We start from the raw sequence: 21,551 nt of genomic DNA on the forward strand, positions 1-21,551 counted from the left end.
AGCGCTGCTGTTGGCCTCCAGAGGTATTTGGAGGTATCCCAGAATGCCTGTTCAGCCACTCTGCTCATCAGTTCGAACTCTACTGCCCTGGCCTCAGGTGACCCGCCCTTTAAATGCCCTGGGAATTTTAAAAATCCCCTTCCTGTTTGCTCAGCCAGGTGTGGAGTGCAATCAGTGAATCTTTCCAGGTGACCATGCCTCCATGCGCCAAACGAGCCCCAACATGGAGCAATGGCGAGTTGCTGGACCTCATCGGTGTTTGGGGGGAGGAAGCTGTGCAGTTACAGCTGCGCTCCAGCCGTAGGAATTACGATAGCTATGGGCAGATATCAAGGGCCATGCTGGAAAGGGCCATGACCGGGACGTGGTGCAGTACAGGGTTAAAGTAAAGGAGCTGCGGAGTGCCTACTGCAAAGCCCATGAGGGAAACAGTCGCTCCGTCACTGCCCCCACGACCTGCCATTTTTACAAAGAGCTGGACGCGATACTTGGGGGTGACCCCACCGCCAATCCGAGGACGACGATAGACACTTCGGAGTGGGGGAAGGAGGAAACTGAGAGTGAGGGTAGTGGGGTGGGGGGAGACACCCTGGAGTCCCAGGAGGCATGCAGCCAGGAGCTCTTCTCAAGCCAAGAGGAAGGCAGCCAGTCGCAGCAGCCGGTACTTGGTGAAGGACAAGCAGAGGAACGGGTTCTCGGTAAGCGGCTTTTATTTTCAAGATGGAAATGTTTCGGGAGAGGAGGGAGGATTAGGGCTGCATGCATGCATGCCTAGATGTGGAATAGCCCATTGATGTGGTCTGTCATGTTGCGGTAATCGGCCTCGGTAATCTCTTCAAAAGTTTCAGCCAGAGTGTGGGCAATGCGCTTGTGCAAGTTTATAGGGAGAGCCACTGTGGTCTTTGTCCCCGTCAGGCTAACGTGTCTGCGCCACTGTGCCGTGAGGGGTGTGGGGACCATTGCTGCACACAGGCAAGCTGCATAGGGGCCAGGGTGGAATCCGCATTGCTGTAGAAGACCCTCCTGCTCTTCCCAGGTGACCCGCAGCAGCGAGATATCTTCCAGGATTAACTCCTGTGGAAAATGTTGGCAGAGTTTAGAAACCCCAGTACAGCCCTGAAGCAATCAGTCCCCCTTACTCACCATTTCAGGGCTCCTGTGGGTTATGTGCGCTCTCTTTGGTATGCGAAAATTATGCTAAAGTGAAGACTGTAAACTCCTTCACTGTGTGGGAATAACTGTCTGAGATATAAACAATGCTGTCTCTGTTAAGTGTTGCCTTTTTGGCCTTTCCACAAGCAACCTTGAGCTCTCGGCTGCTCGTGTTATCAACAGCTCAAAGACTTCAAAATCTCTGGAAGAAGCTGCGAGAAAGCAAAGATGACCTGCTGCAAGCAATTATGGATCACTGCCAGAGAGAATCAAAAAGTGCAGGACTGGAGGGAAAGGGAAAGCAGGATCCACCAGAGAAACTCAGCGGCCAGGAAGAAAAGCACAAAGCAGCTATTAAGCATCCTGGCACACCAAGCAGACTCTATCCAGGCGCTCGTAGCCATGCAGGCAGAGCACTACTGCGCCGCCGCCCCCCCCGTCCCAAAGCTCTTTCCCTTGTGCCCCAATGTCAGCTCAAAACCCCCTTCCCCAGCATCTAGGTTCTTACTACCACCAGCTGCCTCCAACACCTGTATGTTCACCAACCAGCCCTGAGAACTACGACTCTTATCCTCTGCACTCAACCCCCATCACCATGCAGTATAGGCATCCTGAAGTGCAGCAGTCATTGCACAGCACTCCAGACAGGACATATTCAAACCTGTGACTGTACAGTTCACCACCCCACCCCCCTGCCCTTTTAGGTTCCCAAAATGTTGTGTGTCTGTCAAGAAAGTTATTTTATTTTCAATAAATGAATTCTTCGCTTTGAAAACAGTCTTTATTATTGCAGAAAGTCAAAGATACCTTAGCCCAGGAAAGAAACAGGCACTGCAAATCAGCTTAGGAAAAACAGATTCATACTAACATTGTAACCACTGCACTTCACTCCCATGCAAGGCTCCAAACATTACTGTTGGTTTTCAGCCTCAAATTCCTCCCTCAAGGCATCCCTAATCTTTGAAGCCCTGTGCTGGGCCTCTCTAGTAGCCCTGCTCTCTGGCTGTGCAAATTCAGCCTCCAGGCGTTGAACCTTGGAGATCCATGCCTGACTGAATGTTTCACCCTTCCCTTCACAAATATTATGGAGGGTGCAGCATGCAGATATAACAGCAGGGATGCTGCTTTCCCCCAAGTCTAGCTTCCCATACAGAGATCGCCTGCACTCTTTTAAATGGCCAAAAGCACACTCCACAGTCATTCGGCACCGGCTCAGCCTGTAGTTGAACCGGTCCTTGCTCCTGTCAAGCTTCCCTGTATACGGGTTCATGAGCCAAGGCATTAACGGGTAAGCGGGGTCTCCAAGGATCACAATGGGCATTTCGATGTCCCCTACTGTGATCTTCCGGTCTGGGAAAAAAATCCCTGCCTGCAGCTTCCTGAACAGACCAGTGTTCCGAAAGATGCGTGCATCATGCACCTTTCCAGGCCAGCCTGTGTTAATGTCAATGAAATGCCCACGGTGATCCACAAGCGCCTGGAGAACCATAGAGAAATACCCCTACCAATTAATGTACTCGGATGCTAAGAGGGGTGGTGCCAGAATAGGAATATGCGTCCCATCTTTCGCCTCTCCACAGTTAGGGAAACCCATTTGTGCAAAGCCATCCACAATGTCCTGCACGTTCCCCAGAGTCACGGTTCTTCTTAGCAGGATGCAATTAATGGCCCTGCAAACTTGCATCAAAACGATTCCAACGGTCGACTTTCCCACTCCAAACGGGTTCCCGACCGATTGGTAGCTGTCTGGAGTTGTTAGCTTCCAGATTGCAATAGCCACCCGCTTCTACACTGGCAGGGCAGCTCTCAATCTCGTGTCCTTGCGCCGCAGGGTGGGGGCGAGCTCCTCACACAGTCCCATGAAAGTGGCTTTTCTCATCCGAAAGTTCTGCAGCCACTGCTTGTCATCCCAGACATCCAGGACAATGTGATCCCACCACTCAGTGCTTGTTTCCCAAGCCCGAAAGCGGCGTTCCTCGGTGCTGAGCATTTCCGTGAATGCCAGAAGCAATTTCGTGTCATACGCATCAGGCGACTCGCTATCATCGTCGGACTCCTCATCACTTTGGATCTTAAGGAACAGCTCAACTGCCAAACGTGATGTGCTGGCGAGACTCGTCAGCATACTCCTCAGCAGTTCGGGCTCCATTTCCCACAGAAATTGCGCTGCACAGAAACCATTGAGAGAGTCAAGATGGTGCCAAACGTGGACAGAAAAACAGGGATTGCTGGGATGTGAAGCGATGCATCACGAGGCATTGGGATAGGAAGCAGAATGACCCGCCCCCTTCCCACAACCCACGGCGCCAAAATGGGACGAGGTGCTCTGTGGGATAACTGCCCACAATGCACCACTCCCAACACCGCTGCAAGTGTGGCCACTCTGCAGCGCTGGTAGCTGTAAGTGTGGCCACACTCCAGCGCTTTCCCTACACAGCTGTACGAAGACAGCTGTAATTCCCAGCGCTGCACACCTGCAAGTGTAGCCAAGCCCATAGTTATGTTGGTTGTGGTAATGAGTGTAGGTGTTCCTTACAACACAGGTATGCTGTCAAAAGGAAACCCTCCTACTGGAGTTACACTGGCAAAAGGCCTTTTTGGCTGTCATAACTACATCTGTACAAGGATGGTTTTGCTGGTATAGTTTTCAAAACCTATTTTAACCACATTATATTTTCTATTCATCAGGGCAAGTGTGTTCCAAGAGAAACATTTTAAAAAGTATTCTGAGCATGTTGGCGGTTGGTTGGTTTGTTTCTCTCTGCGAGTGGTGGTGTAGGAGAGGGTTAACAAACACATGGAGGGCCCAAATTAGTTCTTTTCCCTAAGGGGGCTCAGCTTTCAAAAATTTGGTAAATGTTGATTAAGCCCTAAACCAAATAATAATAGAATATGAGATCTCCCATGTTTAGTTTGCCAGTTTTAAATCCCATCCAGATTATCAGGAACCTGAAAATTACTTTTAAGGTGACTTATATGAACTGAATTACTGGTTTCTCTTCACTTTTTACCAGACAAGTGCCCACACGATAATTGAAAAAAGCCCTCTTTCTGTTATTCAAACAAACATTGTTATTCTAAGACCACTCATGAAAAGGGCCTGTGGAAAATAATTGCAGATTCAAAGATTTAGGATACTGTTTTGGTTATCTACCTTCACCTAACAGATTTACAGTCACACTGTAATATAAATAGTTTAACTATTCAAATATCTTAGTCACTTCTTAACATCTTAATCAATTATAAGAGTCTTAACAGGTGAGTAGGTTGCTTAAGTTATAACCATTTAGAATGTATTTTGGTGATGTGTTAGTTACCATCAATAATATATGTGACTCAAGTCTCCTGACATGCCTGTAACCTCTACTGGCTCATTAACTAGCCATTTATAAATCGAACCTTAATATACAGTGGGACTAGATTTTCTAGAATTTTCAATGAAAACTCAGCATGCTGGAAAGCTTCCAAATATTTTAAACAACTTATTTTATTCTGTCTTTCACTTGATTTCTATTATTTTTTAGTATCTCTTCAGTAGGTCCCATATTGCCCCTAACTATTTCCCCCCCCCCCCAAGATTGGCTGTATTTTGTTACAATTTAAGCTGCATAGAAGTTACCCAGACTTTACTCTTTTCAGCTCCTCTCACCAGTCAGCAACTCCGAACCCAGTGTATATATAACTTGTTTGTTTGGGCCTTCGTCCTTCAGCTCTCTGGGCCTTCATCCTCCAGCAGCACATCAGGCAATGCAGAGTCTTCGTGAACATCTTGTGGAAAGATTATTCCCTGAAAATGGGATAGCTGCCCAAATTTTCCAAGAATGCACCAATGCAAACATAGGTGGGCCATGTAGTGGGTGTGGAGATGCACATTTGGTCAACAGTGGGTCCTGCTCTCTGGCTGCCACTTGGTTTTTATAGACAGGTCAGATAAGTGTCACAAATTGATTATTACAAATACAGCTGTAGTCTGCATGGGCACTTACACTGCTAAAGAATTGTAGGCCTGAGCCATTGTGATAGGAATTACTATTGAGCTTAGTGGCAGTTTTGCTTGGGAAGGAGTACAAAATTTGCCCCCCGGTGTTGTATGTCTCACAAACACTGAACAAAAGGCATTACTTTAGGGCCCACTGACACTACAAATACAGCCATGTTTGTTTTATAACTGATTTGACATTCATCTGACCTGGTTACAAACCACAAATGCTGTTGAGTTGTGTTCACACAACGGTTTTTTTCTTCACACAACCATTTTATTGCATCCACACCATAGGCCAGTGGTCCCCAACCTTTTTCGTCTGGCAGGCGCCAGACAAAGGACTGTGGGTGGCAGACGAGCATCCGCCAAAATGCCGCTGAAATTCGGCGGCATTTCGGCGGCAATGCCTCTGGATGACATTGGGGACCCCTGCCCTAGGTGCTGGAACTGGGAGTGCAGAAGCACCCCCTGGCTTGAAGTGGATTCCATTATATTCAGGGTCCTCAGCACCACCACTGTAAAACGTGTTTCAGCATCGCTGGTCCACACCCACCGTGTTACCTAATTGTGTTTGTATCAGTGCACTTTTGGAAAAATCAGAGCAGTATCCCAGAATACTTCAGCAAGTGCCCAAAAGATATGCACACGGAGCAGCACCATCCTCACATTGATCAATGCACTCTGGAAGTCTTACTGCACGGAGAGCTGGGAAGAAAGAGGGCCAGAAAAACGTGTTATACGGATACAGTTAGGGTTACCTGCCAGATAAGCAAAATGATTATGAACTGGTTACAGGAAGACAGTTCGTTCCAGCTTAGGCCATTGACAAGGGTAAAATATGGTTAGCTACCCCTGTTACTTGAGCCTGGTCTACACTTAACCGACATAACTGGGCCGGCAAAAGCTCCAGTGCAGACTCGGGGCACGTCTACACTATAGACTCAAGTCATTATGTTAGGTCCACTTACAGCCTCCTCAGTAATTACGGATGTCCACGCTACCCTCCTCCTGTCAGTGGTGTGCATCCTTGCCAGGGCTTCTCACCTCCAGTGGGGAGATTTGTGCCCAGAGTCCTGTCAGCTGCCGCTCTCTACACAGACACTGTGTCACCACAGCTACATCGACTTAAGCCCTACGCCTCTCGTGCAGGTGGAGTTATGATGTTAGTGTAGTTAGGCACTTACATCTGCGGGAGCAAGGCTGTCGTGTAGATATTGCCATAGTTCTCTTTTGCCAGTATACGCTGCATCTCTGTTAGGAAGGTTTGCCGGTATAACTGGTATAGTTATACCGGCAAACCCTTTCAAGTGTAGACAAGGCTATAGCCCTAACTACATGAAGTGCGGACACAATCTGTATCAACAGTTAACCAGGTTACTAACGGGTTACAAACCCAGCAGCGATCTGTTGCTCCAGCAGGGTGAAGGTAACCATACTGATTTCCTGAAGAATAGAATAGTGGAATCTTTTACAAAAATGGCTTCCTGAGAGGTAATCTTCATTGAATGAAACGGGAATTGCCCCCAACAAAGTTGCTGCCTTCTAGGTTCAAGAAATGATATAGTGGGATCACTCTCAAGAAGCGTAAACCCATTTCTTCCTCATCCTGCCACTCATTCTTCTAGTTCTCCAATTGTCCAAATGCCTGTATTGTATCTTTGGCCTTAGCTCATCCAGTTTGCCAGTACTACTTTTAAATGGTTTGTTTTCTTCTACTGCGTGTATTTTTAAAATCAAATAAATCTGCCACATGAAGTACACTTTGGATCTAATAAAGCTTCCTTTAATGGCTTTATTATGTTAATTATTGCAATATGGCACACATTACTCATTTTCCTCAAAGAAGCTTCTAAGCTGCATCTCCTTGCAACTTTAAGAATGGTTGCCACTACTCACTTATTCAATTCCATTCGCTTCCACTTCACTGATTAATTCATAGCTGGCCACTATAAATAGCTGCAAGAAGAATTTTTTCTGGTCTCAGTTGGATTCTCCAAAGAGTATTTTATTATAGAGTATCTAAGGAGTAAGCCATTTATATGTCCCATCATAGACTTCCCAATCTCCTTAGAGAATATTCAGATTCCTCTTGTGCTGTAATTTCAGCCGATGATATAATTAATCTGGTTCCACTTCCATCACTTAATTCTCCAAACTCTTTTAATCTACAGAGAGTTTTCTAATCTCTCATATTAGAATCCCATTAGTAAGGAGCTGAGCATTTCAGCATGCTTTAGGGATTTAGGATTTTTGCATGTCCTAGGGCAGGGTTGTCAGATTTATCCTCTGCATAGGGCTGACTTCAGATTTTAAATTCTGGTTCATGGGACATGGTATGAATTTGGGGTTATGCACTGTCCTCCACCCACAGCAGAACTTTAATTGATGTTATGAGAGGTTTGCATAAAGATCAAGGGTAGAATTTGCTCTTTATGTAATAACTAAGCATCTAATTTTAGTATTTTGTTTCTACTTTTGTTGTCCTATTCAATAGGAAGATAGTCTGCTAGTTTTGAGTTCTTTTTCTCTACCCTCCAAGTCTGTTCTCTCACTCTCTCTTTATATGTTGTCTTCATTCCCTTCCCTGCAACAACTAACCCTAGTTCTCAACCCCTTGAGCATCCTCCCATCCACTAGAATGATCAGCAGTGAATTAATCAATGCTAGCATTCACACGTCACTAGGCTTAAGGTAGCACCCCAATTAGATGAATGGGGTGTGGGGAATCATATTGATCATTGTTTCAGGCAGACTGCAGAATCAGGAAGACAGAACTGCAGTGTTCAATTTCTGTTTATATTTGGAAACCTCTCTTTGCAATCATAAGGGCTAGACACTTTAAAAAAAAAAAAGCAGACAGTTGAGATTTTGCATCATACAAATGTCATGGGGGATGCATAAACACATCAAGCCAGCTGCATCTTTGATACATCTGTCACAAGGGATACTTTTTATCCTGTTTTCCCTGTTGAATTTAAGTGGACATCAATTTGAAATCTAATCACTTTCTAAAAATGTGCTAAGTAGCTTCAGATATTACTCCTGACCAGATTCCCTTGGACACTTTTGTGATTTATAAAATTTTTCTCTCACTTGCTGCATGGAAAAACACACAACAGGGGAAATTGACTAGACAAAAGTTCTGTCCATTACAAAGTACGTTCAAGGGCACAGAGTAATCAAACTGAAGTTTTTCTTTTTTTCTTTTTAGTTGCAGTAATCTTATAACAATAGTAAATAAAATAAATCAGACAAGGATTTTTTTTAATTGATAGTTTTGTTTTGTTCTTAATTAAAACTTGAAAAGCTTCTTACTCACCTGGCTGTAAAGAGAATCTTCAGAGTATAATCCGATCCAATGTAGTCTAGATCAGTGGTTCTCAACCTTTCCAGACTATTGTACCCCTATCAAGAGTCTGATTTGTCTTGTGTACCCCAAGTTTCAGCTCACTTAAACTTACAAAAATCAACATAAAAATACAAATGTGTCACAGCACGCTATTGCTGAAAAATTGCTTACTTTCTCTATTTTATCATGTAATTATAAAATAAATAATTGGAAAATAAAAAATATTGTACTTACACTTCAGTGTATAGTATACAGAGCAGTATAAACAAGCCATTGTCTGTATGCCATTTTAATTTGTACTGACTTCACTATTGCTTTTTATATAGCCTATTGTAAAACTAGGCAAATATGTAGATGAGTTTTTGTACCCCCTGGAAGACCTCCGAGTACCCCCAGGGGTACATGACCCCTGGTTGAGAACCACTGGTCTAGATACTGTCTGACTGAAACAGTTGCACCAAGAAATTAAGTCAACACTGATGACTAGTGATAAGAGTTTGAACAACATTGAAAGGGACATAAAAAGGAGGAATAATAATGGGCTTGGGCCCTCTTCTGCTGCTTTGATACATAAAGGCCTGAAAAGTTTAGTTAAAAATAAACTTTTTAAATAGTATCTCTGTACAACCACCAAAGACTCTCAGTGGTGATTGGAGAATTACAGACATAACTTGAGCCTGAAAGCAGAACAGTGGAGAAGGGAAGTTGTTCTTAGTCACACTCTTCAGAAAGCACTTGAGAGAGAGAGAGTTACTTTAAAGATACAACACTCTCCCCATTCACAACAAACATCCCTGGCATACTCCTCTCTCCTCAGTCATCAATCACCCTGTGGTTTTTTAGCAAAATCAGGGTAGACCAGACTAGACTTGACATTCCTGACTTTTCTAAGGTAAAAACAAGCAGAAAAACCCACTTTCAGGTACTCCTCGTGAGGAAGGAAAGGAGCAAAACCTCACTTTAATTTTTTTTTCTGCCTGTCACCTTTAACAACTTCACTGCTGATCATCGTATCAACAGTTTATTCAGCCAGTGCGCTTTTCTATTGTTTTTGGCTCTTCCGTTCATTAAATGGACATTAACACAGGAATAAGGTTGAAGCGCTAACTGTGCGATGTTGTGTCCAGTATGTTTCTCTCTCCCCAATTCTGTGCAAATTGGCCAGAGGTCCTGGTTTGTCAGGACCATGCTGGTTCTCTGGAGACGCCATAAGGTCTTAGCAGATTGTATGGAAACACACATTGTGCTTTGGTTGTAATAAGCCTCCCTTGCTCTTTGGGCCTTGCCTCCATTCTCTGTACTGCTCCCTCCCTATGTAGAAACAATTCAGGTCCCAACTTCCTCTACACTGGCCCCAGGGTCATACTCAAAAGGGAGGTAATGCTTGAAGAGAGTTCTGTAACCCAGTTGGGAGCCAAAAGGGGTCCCGTCTAGCCTTCCAAGATCAATGCAAGTGACCATTGTGCAGGCAGGTTGCAGGTGGTTTGTTCTGGGTAATGAGAGACTTTTGGAGTGAGGTACTGCATTGGGAGTGAAATAAACTACGGGAAGAACTTGGAAGCCAGAACAATGTGTTAAATAGGGAATTAATAGATGGGTTGTTGGGATGGGGGAGGTGTCATTTGCTTACTAGACCCTAGGCTTCCTGCTTTCCCTGCTAATTCATCTGGTGACCCATTATTGCATTAGTGAGGATTTTATAGTCCACTACTCTTCCCTTACAATAGTTAATGGGATGGTAAAGTCCAACTAGCTTTTGATCTGTCATGTATTTCTTTCCTTAAGCCACCCTGGCTTAATGAATTTGTTTCTTCAACAGAGACAAGTGAAATGTTCTCAGTTCATACAGAATTTCAGGTATATTACCTTACATTCAGCCTTTCAATTGAAGTCAAGTATGGATATCTACTCAGGCTGGCCCAGATTAATCAGTGTGCACTCAGTGCACTTATACAGGGCCCCTGATCACTAGGTGTGGGGGGAGGAAGCCATACACATACCCAAGCCCACCTGGGAAGGGTGGAGGGTCCACCTGTGGGCTGTGGTGAGAGCCAAGAGGCTGGAGTAGAGAGCCTCACAGGACGAACCACTGCAGGGTGAGTGCAGAGCGGGTTCACACTCCAAATCCAGGGATGCAACCATCCCTCCACCGGGGCAGAGAAAGTGTGGGGGGACCCAATTGCCATAGTGCACTGCACAGAGGTCCAAAAATTCTTTAATCCATTATGGTACCCAGGTGTCTCAGAGCCACAGATTTTTTGTTTGAAACAAACATCACATAACTGAGATGTCACTTTCACCAGAACAAAGTACAGTAATCTGTCCAGCTGTTAGACATTGTATGTTTAGATTATAATCTGACAGGGCGGGCACCATTTTTGTTGTATAGTTGTGCAGTGCCTAGCTCAGTGGGAGTGAAACCTCTAGATGTTACGCTACGGCAATACAAATAATAGTCTTAATGGTTTATTTGATGTGGAATTGGTAGAATGAGAGAGAAAGAAAAATGGTAGCAGTCAGCAAGGTCTTTTCTTTAAAAGTTAATGTTTGTAACAGGAAGGTGAAATAACTTAAACGGGGATAAACTTCCTGCTCCATCCAAGGACATTCTCTCCTCATCCCCATAGTCCTAACTGGGGTCTGTTGGTGCTACTGTGATAACATGATTAGTGATGAGAAGGCTCACTTGTGTTTCTGCTCACCCTTTAGATCCCATATGATGGCTGCAGTTCTCCTCTCACATTTTTTCTAAGCTTGCTTTATTTCACTTAGAATTCAAAATACTGTCCAGTAGAGCTCAATTGAAAGCCTAAATATATGGTGATGCAAGACTTTCTTAAAAGACCTGTTTAAAAATAGTATAATTCTCTAGCTCAAATCACAAGTTAAATTTCATTTCTAGAATGACCTAAGAACAAGGGCCCCCTTTAAAATAGAAAAATAAATTCATATAACTTGTTAGTTCTGAGCGTACGAGCAGTCAGCCTTGGACTCCTGTGCTTAGGAGTTGAAAGTCATGTCGTGTTATTTGAAAGATCTTCTCTGGGCATGCACTAAGATGTCAAATATGACACATCTTTTCATTTTCAGAATAGCTTGGCCATTATTAGCATAGCTGTATTTTAACTGGTCCCTCTGCTAATATTAAGTGATTGCGGGTACATAAGCACCTGTTTGATAAATCTGTATTCACCAGCTTGCTTAAGGGGGCACCATCAATTTGGAATAAGAAAAAAAAACCCTGTATAAGAAAAAAAAAAAATCACATTTCTGCCAGAAAGGTTTGTACCCACTAGTACTAGTGTTACATGTAACACCTGAGATCACTACAAGATAAAAAGATCAGCGAGGAAAAAAAAAAAGTTATGCATCTTTTCAGTTCACCTCCTTTGTGCATTTGACAGAACAGCTTGATTCTCTATTCCCTTGTAGAGTCAGCTACCCCATGGTGAAAAGACCCTTCTAAACATCAGCAAGAGATCAGAAAAACACATTATGCTTTTTCACACTTTTAAAAAAAAATTTAGGACATATTGTTGGAAAGCAGCTCTATCAGAAATTGGATCAACTTCTCTTTTTGAAGTCTTTTCATTGTTAATAAAACAAGAATATCCATGTACATAATGCTTTCACTTGGTTTTCAATGACCTATCTACTTCTAAGCACTTACTCGGATCACCTTGAGCCACACAGCACTTTGTGGTTCTGTTGGGTTCCTCTGTGCCATCTGGGTTGGTGTTTGTTTTAGTCATCGTTAACAATAGTTACCGAGCATTTTTTTCCATTTCATAGAGTTTTAACTGTTCAGTAATGCCTATGGTACACAAGGTGACTAATTATTTAAATCATACATGCAGTATCCCAGTAAGGGAAACGTAGATGACTGTAAGAGCACAAGGTTAAATGAGTCCTATGTGTTTGTGTTACCAGGACACACTATTTCCGTACATCAGAGATAATGTTCAAGAGTACCTGCGTGCGCACTGGGAAGAGGAGGAGTGCCAGCAGGACATCAGCCTTTTGAGGAAACAGGTGAGCGATTGGAACCATGTTATGTCTTGCCAGAGTTTACTGCCTGTCAAGGACTTCAGGTCACTCACAGAGCTGTGGCTGTTTTTACTAATCGCATCATATATTTGTGAAGTAGGAGAAGGAGTTATCACTTGATTTTGAGGAGCACTTTCCTTCTTTCTGAGCGTATTTGTTTTTGAACTTACAGAGTGTGTCTGTCCCTCAGACATTCCATGGATGTATTTACCTAAAGTACACGTCTGCTGACCGATGCCAGCCATAAAGAGCTTCAAATCCCCACTTCCAGGGTACAGTAATGTGAACACAAACTAAACACACATTTTCCATCCCCATTCCTTAAAATGCCACACTGGCTCTGTTGGGCCAACACAGGAGTAAGGTCCAGAGCCTAGAGTCATCCACTGAGAGTCAGTGGTGCTCACATTGTACTGCCGTGGGTACAGTATAAAAACCTACATAGGTTGAACCAGCTGGCTCAAGCCCCCAGATGTTTAAATTCAAGGCCTGTTAGCTGATCTCTGTCACAACAGTTCACTGGTGGAGATGCAGTCTTCACCTCTGAAATTCAGCTGTACTGGAGCAGAACAGGAAGGCTAGCTCAATTCTAATCAGAGGCTGGGTGCTGTGAATCTGTTCTCGCTGAGAACGTTCTTTCTGAAAGTTCTTTGTGGAGATCTGGCTGTATATTTAGCAGCTGATCTAAGCAGATAAAATTTAAGGACTTATTTTGAAGGGTGCTGGGCATGCTGGCTCTGATCCAGTAAAGTTTAAGCACAGGAGTAGTCCCATGATGGGACTTCTTGTGCTAAAAGTTAAGCACGTGTTTAAGTGCTTTGCTGGATTGGGACCAGAGAGCTCAGCACTTAGTTTTGATAGGGCTCAATCCTGTGACCTTCCATTTGCAGCTGGTTATGATAATCGAGTCAGAAAATCTACCTCTATATCTAAGCTCACAGAGGAAATCAGTAACAGAGCTGAGATCTGACCCCAGAAGTTCCTGGCTCCTGGTCCTGTGCTTTGACCACTAGACAAGACTTCTCTCTCAAATTTGATACAGGGAGCACATAAATAGAATATTAACATCTGTTTGTCCAGGGCCAACATAACAGTAACTTTTTAGTTTTTGTTTTTAAATGGTAGTGGTTAAATGTAGAATCTGAATGTATTTCCCACTACCCTGTAACTATTTTAAAATCTAATTTGAGGCTTTATGTATGAAACTTCTATTTAAATATACACAGTCTTTATGCCACATTTTATGCATTCTCTTATTTTATTAAAGCTTGGAGAGGACTATATATTTCCCACAAATCATTGTGTTAATACTAATTTATATTTAGTATTAAAGCAGTGTTGAAAGCATTTAATGTGCAGTTCACATGGTAAGTATTGTTCTTTTTTTTAGAACTCATCTTATTAATAGATTCAGGAAATCTGACTTTGTCTAGCTGCTTAATGTAGGATTTAGGTGAAGCCATTTTATTCTAGCTCTTTGTCGGTGTACATTGAAATTTGTCCAGCTGGGACAGTATCTTATAGATAGAAAAAGGCTCCATATTTAGATGCAAGTCCAAGATGTTTAACTAACGTCCAAAATGGTTTTGGTCAGTCAGTTATAAATACTTGGGGCCTTTATTTCACATTTTAAAAAATGAAGAATGTAAGATTAAATTTAAGTGTTTGAACTTAACTTATGTGCAACCTTATGTAGTAGGTGTTCAGATTAGGCTAGTGCAATTTACAATTAAAGTGCATGCTTCTAGACCCCAGTTCTGGTAAAATTCCCTATTCAGGAAATCTGTTAAGCACCTGTGTAAGCCTGACTGACTTCACGTTTGTAAAATTAAGGATGTATTCAAGTACTGTCTTGAATAGGGATGGGCTTATGTTCAACTGGTTTCCTGAAGCAGGGCCCTATTTAGCAATCTTGAGTCACCTTTTTTGTTCATAATTTCAAGGCTGAAGAGGATTCCAACTTGGATGGCGTTGTACCTATTCCTTTAGAAACTGGAAATGGAGAAGATGAAGTGGAACAGGTCATCCAGGCTGTAGTAGACAATGTGCACTGGCAGATGTCCCTGGACAGAAAGACCACAGCATTGAAACAGCTGCAGGGTCACATGTGGAGGGCAGCCTATGCAACTGGACACATGAAGGGAGAGTAAGTAACTCCTGGTCCTGAAAGTTTCCTTGAAGTAGATCTTTTATATTTTGCTGAGCTAAGTTTCTAGGGCATACGTTGGAGCCAAGTAATTACGTAGGGGCTGAAAGGTGACTAGTCGTAGCAGTGTAGTGCTATATAAAAATATAATCCAATTACTTCTTAGCTGAACAGTAAGCATGGATTACTATGGGGACTTGAGCGCTATCATGGAACCAAGTTCAGCCAGTCTCACCTTTCACCTCGAATGCACAATGCAAAGCTAATCCATGATTTGTGGTTGATTTTACTGGTGGGATCTAGGGAGCAATATTGTAAATTGACTTTGGGAAATTGTCAGACCCTGGGATTCAGCTTAGTTTGCAGTAGTCTTTCCAGTGAGTCATGGGAAAACTTGAGGGGCCAGGGAGTGCGATTTCCCGCCCCCCCCCCCCATGTAAAATGATCACTATGTTCAGCAGGTATGTGCTTACACATTTGAGCTCTTTGCTTTTGTCATCACCAGTAAACTGAAACCAAGGCAAGATGGCAGACACTAACTCTCTCAGGCTCTATGGGAAATACAGAACCTGAGCAATAGAAACTGTGAGAATACACATCGTGAGGAAAGTGGAGCACGCAGTTCTGCTCACGTGATTAAGAGGGCTGTCTCGTTATGTTTGCAAAAATATGTAAGCTATATATCATATTCTTCAGCTGGTAAAACTGACTCATTCATTTAGCAAGGGAGATAGAAAGCACAAGTTTGTAATTCTCACAGTTTAGAGAACAGCCCTCCTTATTTCAAACCATTTATCTAACAGTTACAATTAATTTTGGGACAAGGTGGATAGACAAACCTAAACAAGAAACTGGAGAGGAGCTGGGGGAAGAGCATGAAAAGTGAGATTAACTCCCATCAGTCTTTGGGACAGGTACTTTCATTCCTAGGCATCTCACAGTTGCTGGGAGTGGAATGGCAAGTTGAGCTCTCCATCTCCACTGATACCTGTTGGTTTTTCCAGCAAACAGGTTGCTAAAATACTTATGAAGTTCTGTGAAGAGTCAGGATAGCCTTTCAGTTGCAGTTCAGTATAGATATTTGACTACACCTAGTGTTTCAGTTCCATGGCCGAGTGAGAACGACCAGTCTCCAGGTGTTTTGGGTGTTCCTTGCACAGAGAAGAAGAGAAGGGAAATAGAGCGCTCAAGGGAAAGGTAGAAATCTAGAAGACAAAGGAAAAGTATTGTAGTAAAAAGGAGGATGGGAAACAGGAAGAGACAGTGCAAGTCTGTAAAAGTGTTGAGATGGTTAACAAAGGACAAAACCCATTCAGCTGTTTATGCACTCTGCAGCATACCAGACTTTGTTTTGGTACAGTCACCTAATAAACACTTTCATTCAGGATCATGCTGAAAACTGGCTTTTGATTGACTGCCAAGATAAAGGCTAGGCACCACAATCCACAGAGGAGCCATTGTGGAGCAGACACTCACACCTTGCACACAGCCACCTTGTCCCCCGTCGTGTTAGCTATTACTGGTACCAAAGCTGAAGTTGCTGTACTTAAATGCCTTCTAATTAACCAGCAAATATTTTGTATAAACCCTCAAGTCATGTGGCGTATTGAGCATACGGAAGCAAAGAACTGGGAAGAAGAGGGAGCTACACTCCTGTTAACGTAAACAAATGTTCAGAAGGAAAGTGTATTCCTTTCTGTCAGCTCAAAGTCCCCTATTTCTTCAGCTACCCAGCTCCCATTCCTGGGCGTGATATTGCCCTGTCTCGCATGCTGGGCAGTCGTTTGCACCTGTACCGTGTGGCTGTCAAGTGCTGTCATACTGACTCGAGACATTTTACAGCCGCACTGCACAGGTATAAACCCAGTCCAAATGCAGCTGTACAGATCACTTTCCTCGCTCTTTGCTGCCACTAAATCATGCTGCTCTGTATCCCCCTCCCTCGATTCGTCTCCTTCACCCTATCAAACACACATTCTCTCTCTCTCTCTCTCTCTCTCTCTCTCTCTCTCTCTCCTGGGCTTAATTTGTAAGGGCCTTCCTGGCCCATCCCTGCCCTCTCTGGCATCTCCCATACACTATCAAGCTGTTGACCACACTCTGCCAGTAACACCAGCCATCTTCATCCACTTTACGTTTTTCCAACTTGCACCTTCGTGCTCTCTCACTGGCCACCTTCCACACAGAATGAGCTCCTCATCCACATCTGCAAAGCCACCTCATCACCCTCCTTCAAACTCTCTTCTGCTGCCGTGCCGACAAAGAAAAAACTCTACAGTTATTGGGCAGCTGCTGGGCCGAGACCCCTGCTTATGCCAACCAGTAGAGTCTGGTACCTTTTGCTCCACAAGTCAGTTTGTTGTATCCATCTGTCGTCTTGTACTCCGAGTGTAAGTGTTTGTACCGCACCCAGCACAATGGGGCCCAAACCTGTACCTTGCTATACATTATAATGATGTAAGGCAGTGGAGAAAGAGGCTATTGTCGAAGTCCTACCTGCATCATTAGTGGTTTTTTTCTGTCAATCTTAAAACTGATTATTCCGTTAACAACCTAAAAATCCAGTCACACAAGGCTGAAAGCTAACTCTGTTAAGCTACCCCCTTTAACAAAACCTGCCCTGATTTCGCCGTTTTCTTTTACCAAACTGATACAAAGCACCTTCTGATCATCAGACTAGGGAACTGATTGTAAAACAAAACTTGGAGCTCTGCTGTGTGTCGCTCTTTGGAGAAGAGCGGATGTCGAATAAACACCGTTACAAAGGTGTGATACGGGGATACTGTGTCACCTACTGGTTGGTCAGACGGGCTCCACTGTCCTGTTGCTGTCAGTTGGTGTGGCTGTGATGATGGAAACACCATTGCATTTTTCAACCGTCCACAAAGCTGGAGTTTTGGGGCGGGGTTTTGGTGCTTAACTATCAATAGATATTCTGTCATTTCATCCCTGATGTAACTTTTGTCTTCAGTGGAGTTAAGCCAGGGATGAAATTGATCCATGATTATTACTGTAAAACGAAAGAACAAGTCCCCATAAATGGAGTAGGTCTGATCTGCATTTTTTTCCCTGATTTGTTCTTTAACCCTGGACATTTCATAGGAGCTGCATCAACAGATCCTAGGGGGCTGCATTCTCATTTCATTTCCACTTTTGCCCCCCAACCTTTCCTGCTGCAAGTGTTCAGAACCAGGAAACTAAGCTGCTCTTTAATGGGTGGGAATGAGAGAGGGTTGCTCCTACTAATTACTACTTGAATGGGAATGAAAATTATTTTATGGGACAATCAGGCTTCAGACTGTGAGAGGTCTGTTAACTTCCTTAATCCCTCCAAAGGTCAGGCTGGTGGGTGCAGAACATCTCTTTCCTCTAACATGTAATGAGCTGGAGAAGCCTCACCCAAGTGTCTGAAACAGATGTTTGTAGCTACTTGCTGTTCAGTGATCAGAATAGATCGCTCAGTCATTTGGAGTTAAGAGTATATTATTTGTTACGGAAATAACTTCCCCAGTGGAGAAGCGCTGAGCAGCTTTTAAAACCATCACCCAAAAAAATCCATCCGGTAATAGAAATAAAGCAGTTTGCATGGGGCAGCACTATGTTTGTTAATACTGCAATTATTAATAATTATCCGCAAGTTGTTAATACTGCAATTATCCTTCACTGCAGATTCTTCCAGGACGTGGTTCCAGCCATTAGGAAGTGGAGGGAAGCAGGAATGAAAGTGTATATCTATTCTTCAGGGAGCGTGGAGGCCCAGAAGCTTCTGTTTGGATACTCGACAGAAGGTGATATTCTAGAGGTAGATAAGATTATATCCTTCTTTACAGCTTCTCCATCTGCAAAACAGGGATGGTAGCTACCCTCCCCGAGCTGGGGTGAGGATACACTGGTTCATGCTGGCGATGTGCTAGCCATTAATATTCTTTGATGCTGCAATAAGTTACAGAAAAATTAGAAGTGTATGAGGGGCGAAGAGAAAGTGGCTTGAGCTGCAGTTGTCATGGCTGCTACAATTTCAGAGACTGCATTCCCATATTTGCTTTTTCAGTTGATATTGTGCACTGATATCGGCACAAGCCTTTCCAGTGTGATGGTGTCAACACAACAAAAAGATCTCGCTTTTCCCTGCTCCCCTCTTAAAAAGAAAGAGAATCCCCCCTAATTAAGCCACCTCTCCAGAAGAGCCTGGATACACTCACTGCAAGCCAACCTTTAGGCACTGTGCAAAGCCTATCTCCACAGCTTGTAAATTGATTTCTTTAGCCATTTTTAAGGAAAGGCGCTAAGAAAACTATGCAACTAATGGGGGCCCCCCCTGCTCTGGAGGCTCTTTCTGTTTGTTGTATCATTGAAAATGGCGCGTATTCTCTGGCTGTCCCGTGATCAGAGCCTTGTTTGTTAAATTCCCCTCACCGCATTGGTAGGAAGTGGGGATACCGATTAGGGTTCTGTAATTCATTCTCTGGGTTCTAGAATTAGTATCTTCCTCCAAAAGCCATGCTCTCTTCCATCTTTCAGCTCTTCGATGGCCACTTCGATACCAAAATAGGTCACAAAGTAGAGAGTGAGAGTTACAGGAGGATTGCGTCCAGCATCGGGTGTTCAACTAACAATGTTCTCTTCCTGACGGATGTCACTCGAGGTAGGAGGTCTGGCTTTCCTGCTTTTCCCCACATTGCAGCAGCGTTAAGCACTTATCCCCTCCAGGGTCGGAATGTCTGCACGTCCATTAAACTTTCATCCCATCAAGTAGCCTCACTTGGTGTGTAGGCTGTGTCAAGCCAAGGGAAATAGGGCAACTATTTAACCTGGGGCTTGTCTACATGAACGTTTGGTTTGTGGCAAGCTGGAGTATAAAGGGAGTAGATCAAAGCAGGCTAGGGAACTTTTAGTGCGCAGCAGCAGGGTCCAGATGGACACTTACTAGGGAGTAGATTTACGCCCCAGCTTGCCACAATCTAGGTGTTCGGGTAGACAAACCCAGTCTATCACCAGGAGCCTAGCACAGGCCACTAAAACTGGGGTGCAAAGTAGTAAATCCGTGTCTATGTGCAGTTGACGAGTGTCCACAGGTGCACCGGCAGCCTAAAACTAAGAATGAGGGTTACTGTATTTTATGCTGCTGTTACAAGCACCCTCTTCAGAGGACCTGATTGCCTACAGTGCAGAGCAGAGAATCATTAACAGCTGGTGACCTCACCCATCGTGAGGCAGTAGAACTGGGATCAGCAACCTTTGGCACGCAGCCCGTCAGGGAAAGCCACTGGTGGACCGGGACGGTTTGTTTACCTGTAGCATCTGCAGGTTTGGCCAATCGCAGCTCCCACTGGCTAGCACATCCCTTGGCCCATGCCGCTTCCTGCAGCCTCCATTGGCCTGGAATGGCAAACCGTGGCCAGTGGGAGTTGTGATCTGCCGAAGCTGCGGATGCTGCAGGTAAACAAACCATCCTCGCCCACCAGTGGATTTCCCTGATGGGCCGTGTGCCAAAAGTTGCCGATTCCCTGCAGTAGAAAGTCCGGTCCAGAGAGCTTTTTTCACTTGCCTTTTTCCTTATATAAATATAGCATAGTTTCTAATGTTATATCAGCATAACCCCCCAAGTAACTTGGTTCAGAACATACCCCTTAGTATGCTTCAAAGGTAGCCCCAGATTAGGCCTCTAAGCAATGTATTCATTGTGGAACAAGTGAGTATATTTGTCAGTCAGTATATCCACAATCCTTAATAAAGAAATGGAAACTTGATACTGGAACACAAGCAGTGGAGGACAAGACAGAGGCCTGGTCTACACTACGCGTTTAAACCAATTTTAGCAGCTTTAAACCGATTTAACGCTGTACCTGTCCACACAACGAGGCCCTTTATGTCAATATAAAGGGCTCTTTAAATCGGTTTCTGTACTCCTCCCCAATGAGAGGAGTAGCACTAAAATCGGTATTACCATATCAGATTAGGGTTAGTTTGGCCGCAAATCGATGGTATTGGCTTCTGGGCGGTATCCCACAGTGCACCACTGTGACCGCTCTGGACAGCAATCTGAACTTGGATGCAGAGGCCAGGTAAACAGGAAAAGCCCTGCGAACTTTTGAATTTCATTTCCTGTTTGCCCAGCGTGGAGCTCTGATCAGCCTGGGTGGCAATGCAGTCCCAAATCCAAAAACAGCTCCAGCATGGACCGTACGGGAGATACTGGATCTGATCGCTGTATGGGGAGACAAATCTGTTCTATCAGAGCTCCGTTCCATAAGACGAAATGCCAAAGCGTTTGAAAAAAATCTCCAGGCTACATAGTGCTGCGTGACAAGCGTAACAGAAAGCCAAAGAATCAAATGGATGCTCATGGAGGGAGGGAAGGGGTACTGAGGACTCCAGCTATCCCACAGTCCACAGCAGTCTCCGAAAAGTATTTGCATTCTTGGCTGAGCTCCCAATGCCTGTAGGTTCAAACACATTGTCCGGCGTGGTTCAGGGAATAGCTCGTCAATGTACCCCCTCCTCCCCACACGTGAAAGAAAAGGGAAAAAAATCATTTCTTCACTCTTTTTAATGTCACCCTATGTCTACTGAATGCTGCTGGCAGATGCGATGCTGCAGCAGTGAAGAACAGTATCCGCTCCTCTTCCCTCCCTGGTGGCAGACGGTACAATATGCTTGATAGCTGCTGAATACCCCTGGCTGGCCTCAGGTGAGGCCGGCCAGGGGGGCGCCTGGGTAAAAATAGGAATGATTCCTGGTCATTCCCAGTAGATGGTACAGAACAGCTGGTAACCGTCCTCATCATAGCAACTGGGGGCTGAGCTCCATCAGCCCCCTCCCTTTCATGTGTAAAGAAAAGATTCTGTACTGCCTGGACTATCATAGCAGTAGGA

At 44.2% G+C, this 21,551-nt stretch overlaps 1 protein-coding gene across 1 annotated transcript in view; it reads left to right on the forward strand.

Moving 5' to 3' along the window:
* The window catches only part of ENOPH1 (enolase-phosphatase 1), a 28,384-nt gene that overhangs the window by 2,162 nt on the left and 4,671 nt on the right, over nt 1-21,551 (forward strand). Inside the window, exons 2-5 of the mRNA XM_050945223.1 lie at nt 12,414-12,515; nt 14,474-14,676; nt 18,346-18,478; nt 19,198-19,321. Coding sequence (XP_050801180.1) covers nt 12,414-12,515; nt 14,474-14,676; nt 18,346-18,478; nt 19,198-19,321 — 562 coding nt within the window. The remainder of the gene's footprint in view (nt 1-12,413; nt 12,516-14,473; nt 14,677-18,345; nt 18,479-19,197; nt 19,322-21,551) is intronic.

This window comes from Gopherus flavomarginatus, chromosome 3 (genome assembly GCF_025201925.1).
Source record: "Gopherus flavomarginatus isolate rGopFla2 chromosome 3, rGopFla2.mat.asm, whole genome shotgun sequence".
Lineage (NCBI taxonomy): Eukaryota > Metazoa > Chordata > Testudines > Testudinidae > Gopherus > Gopherus flavomarginatus.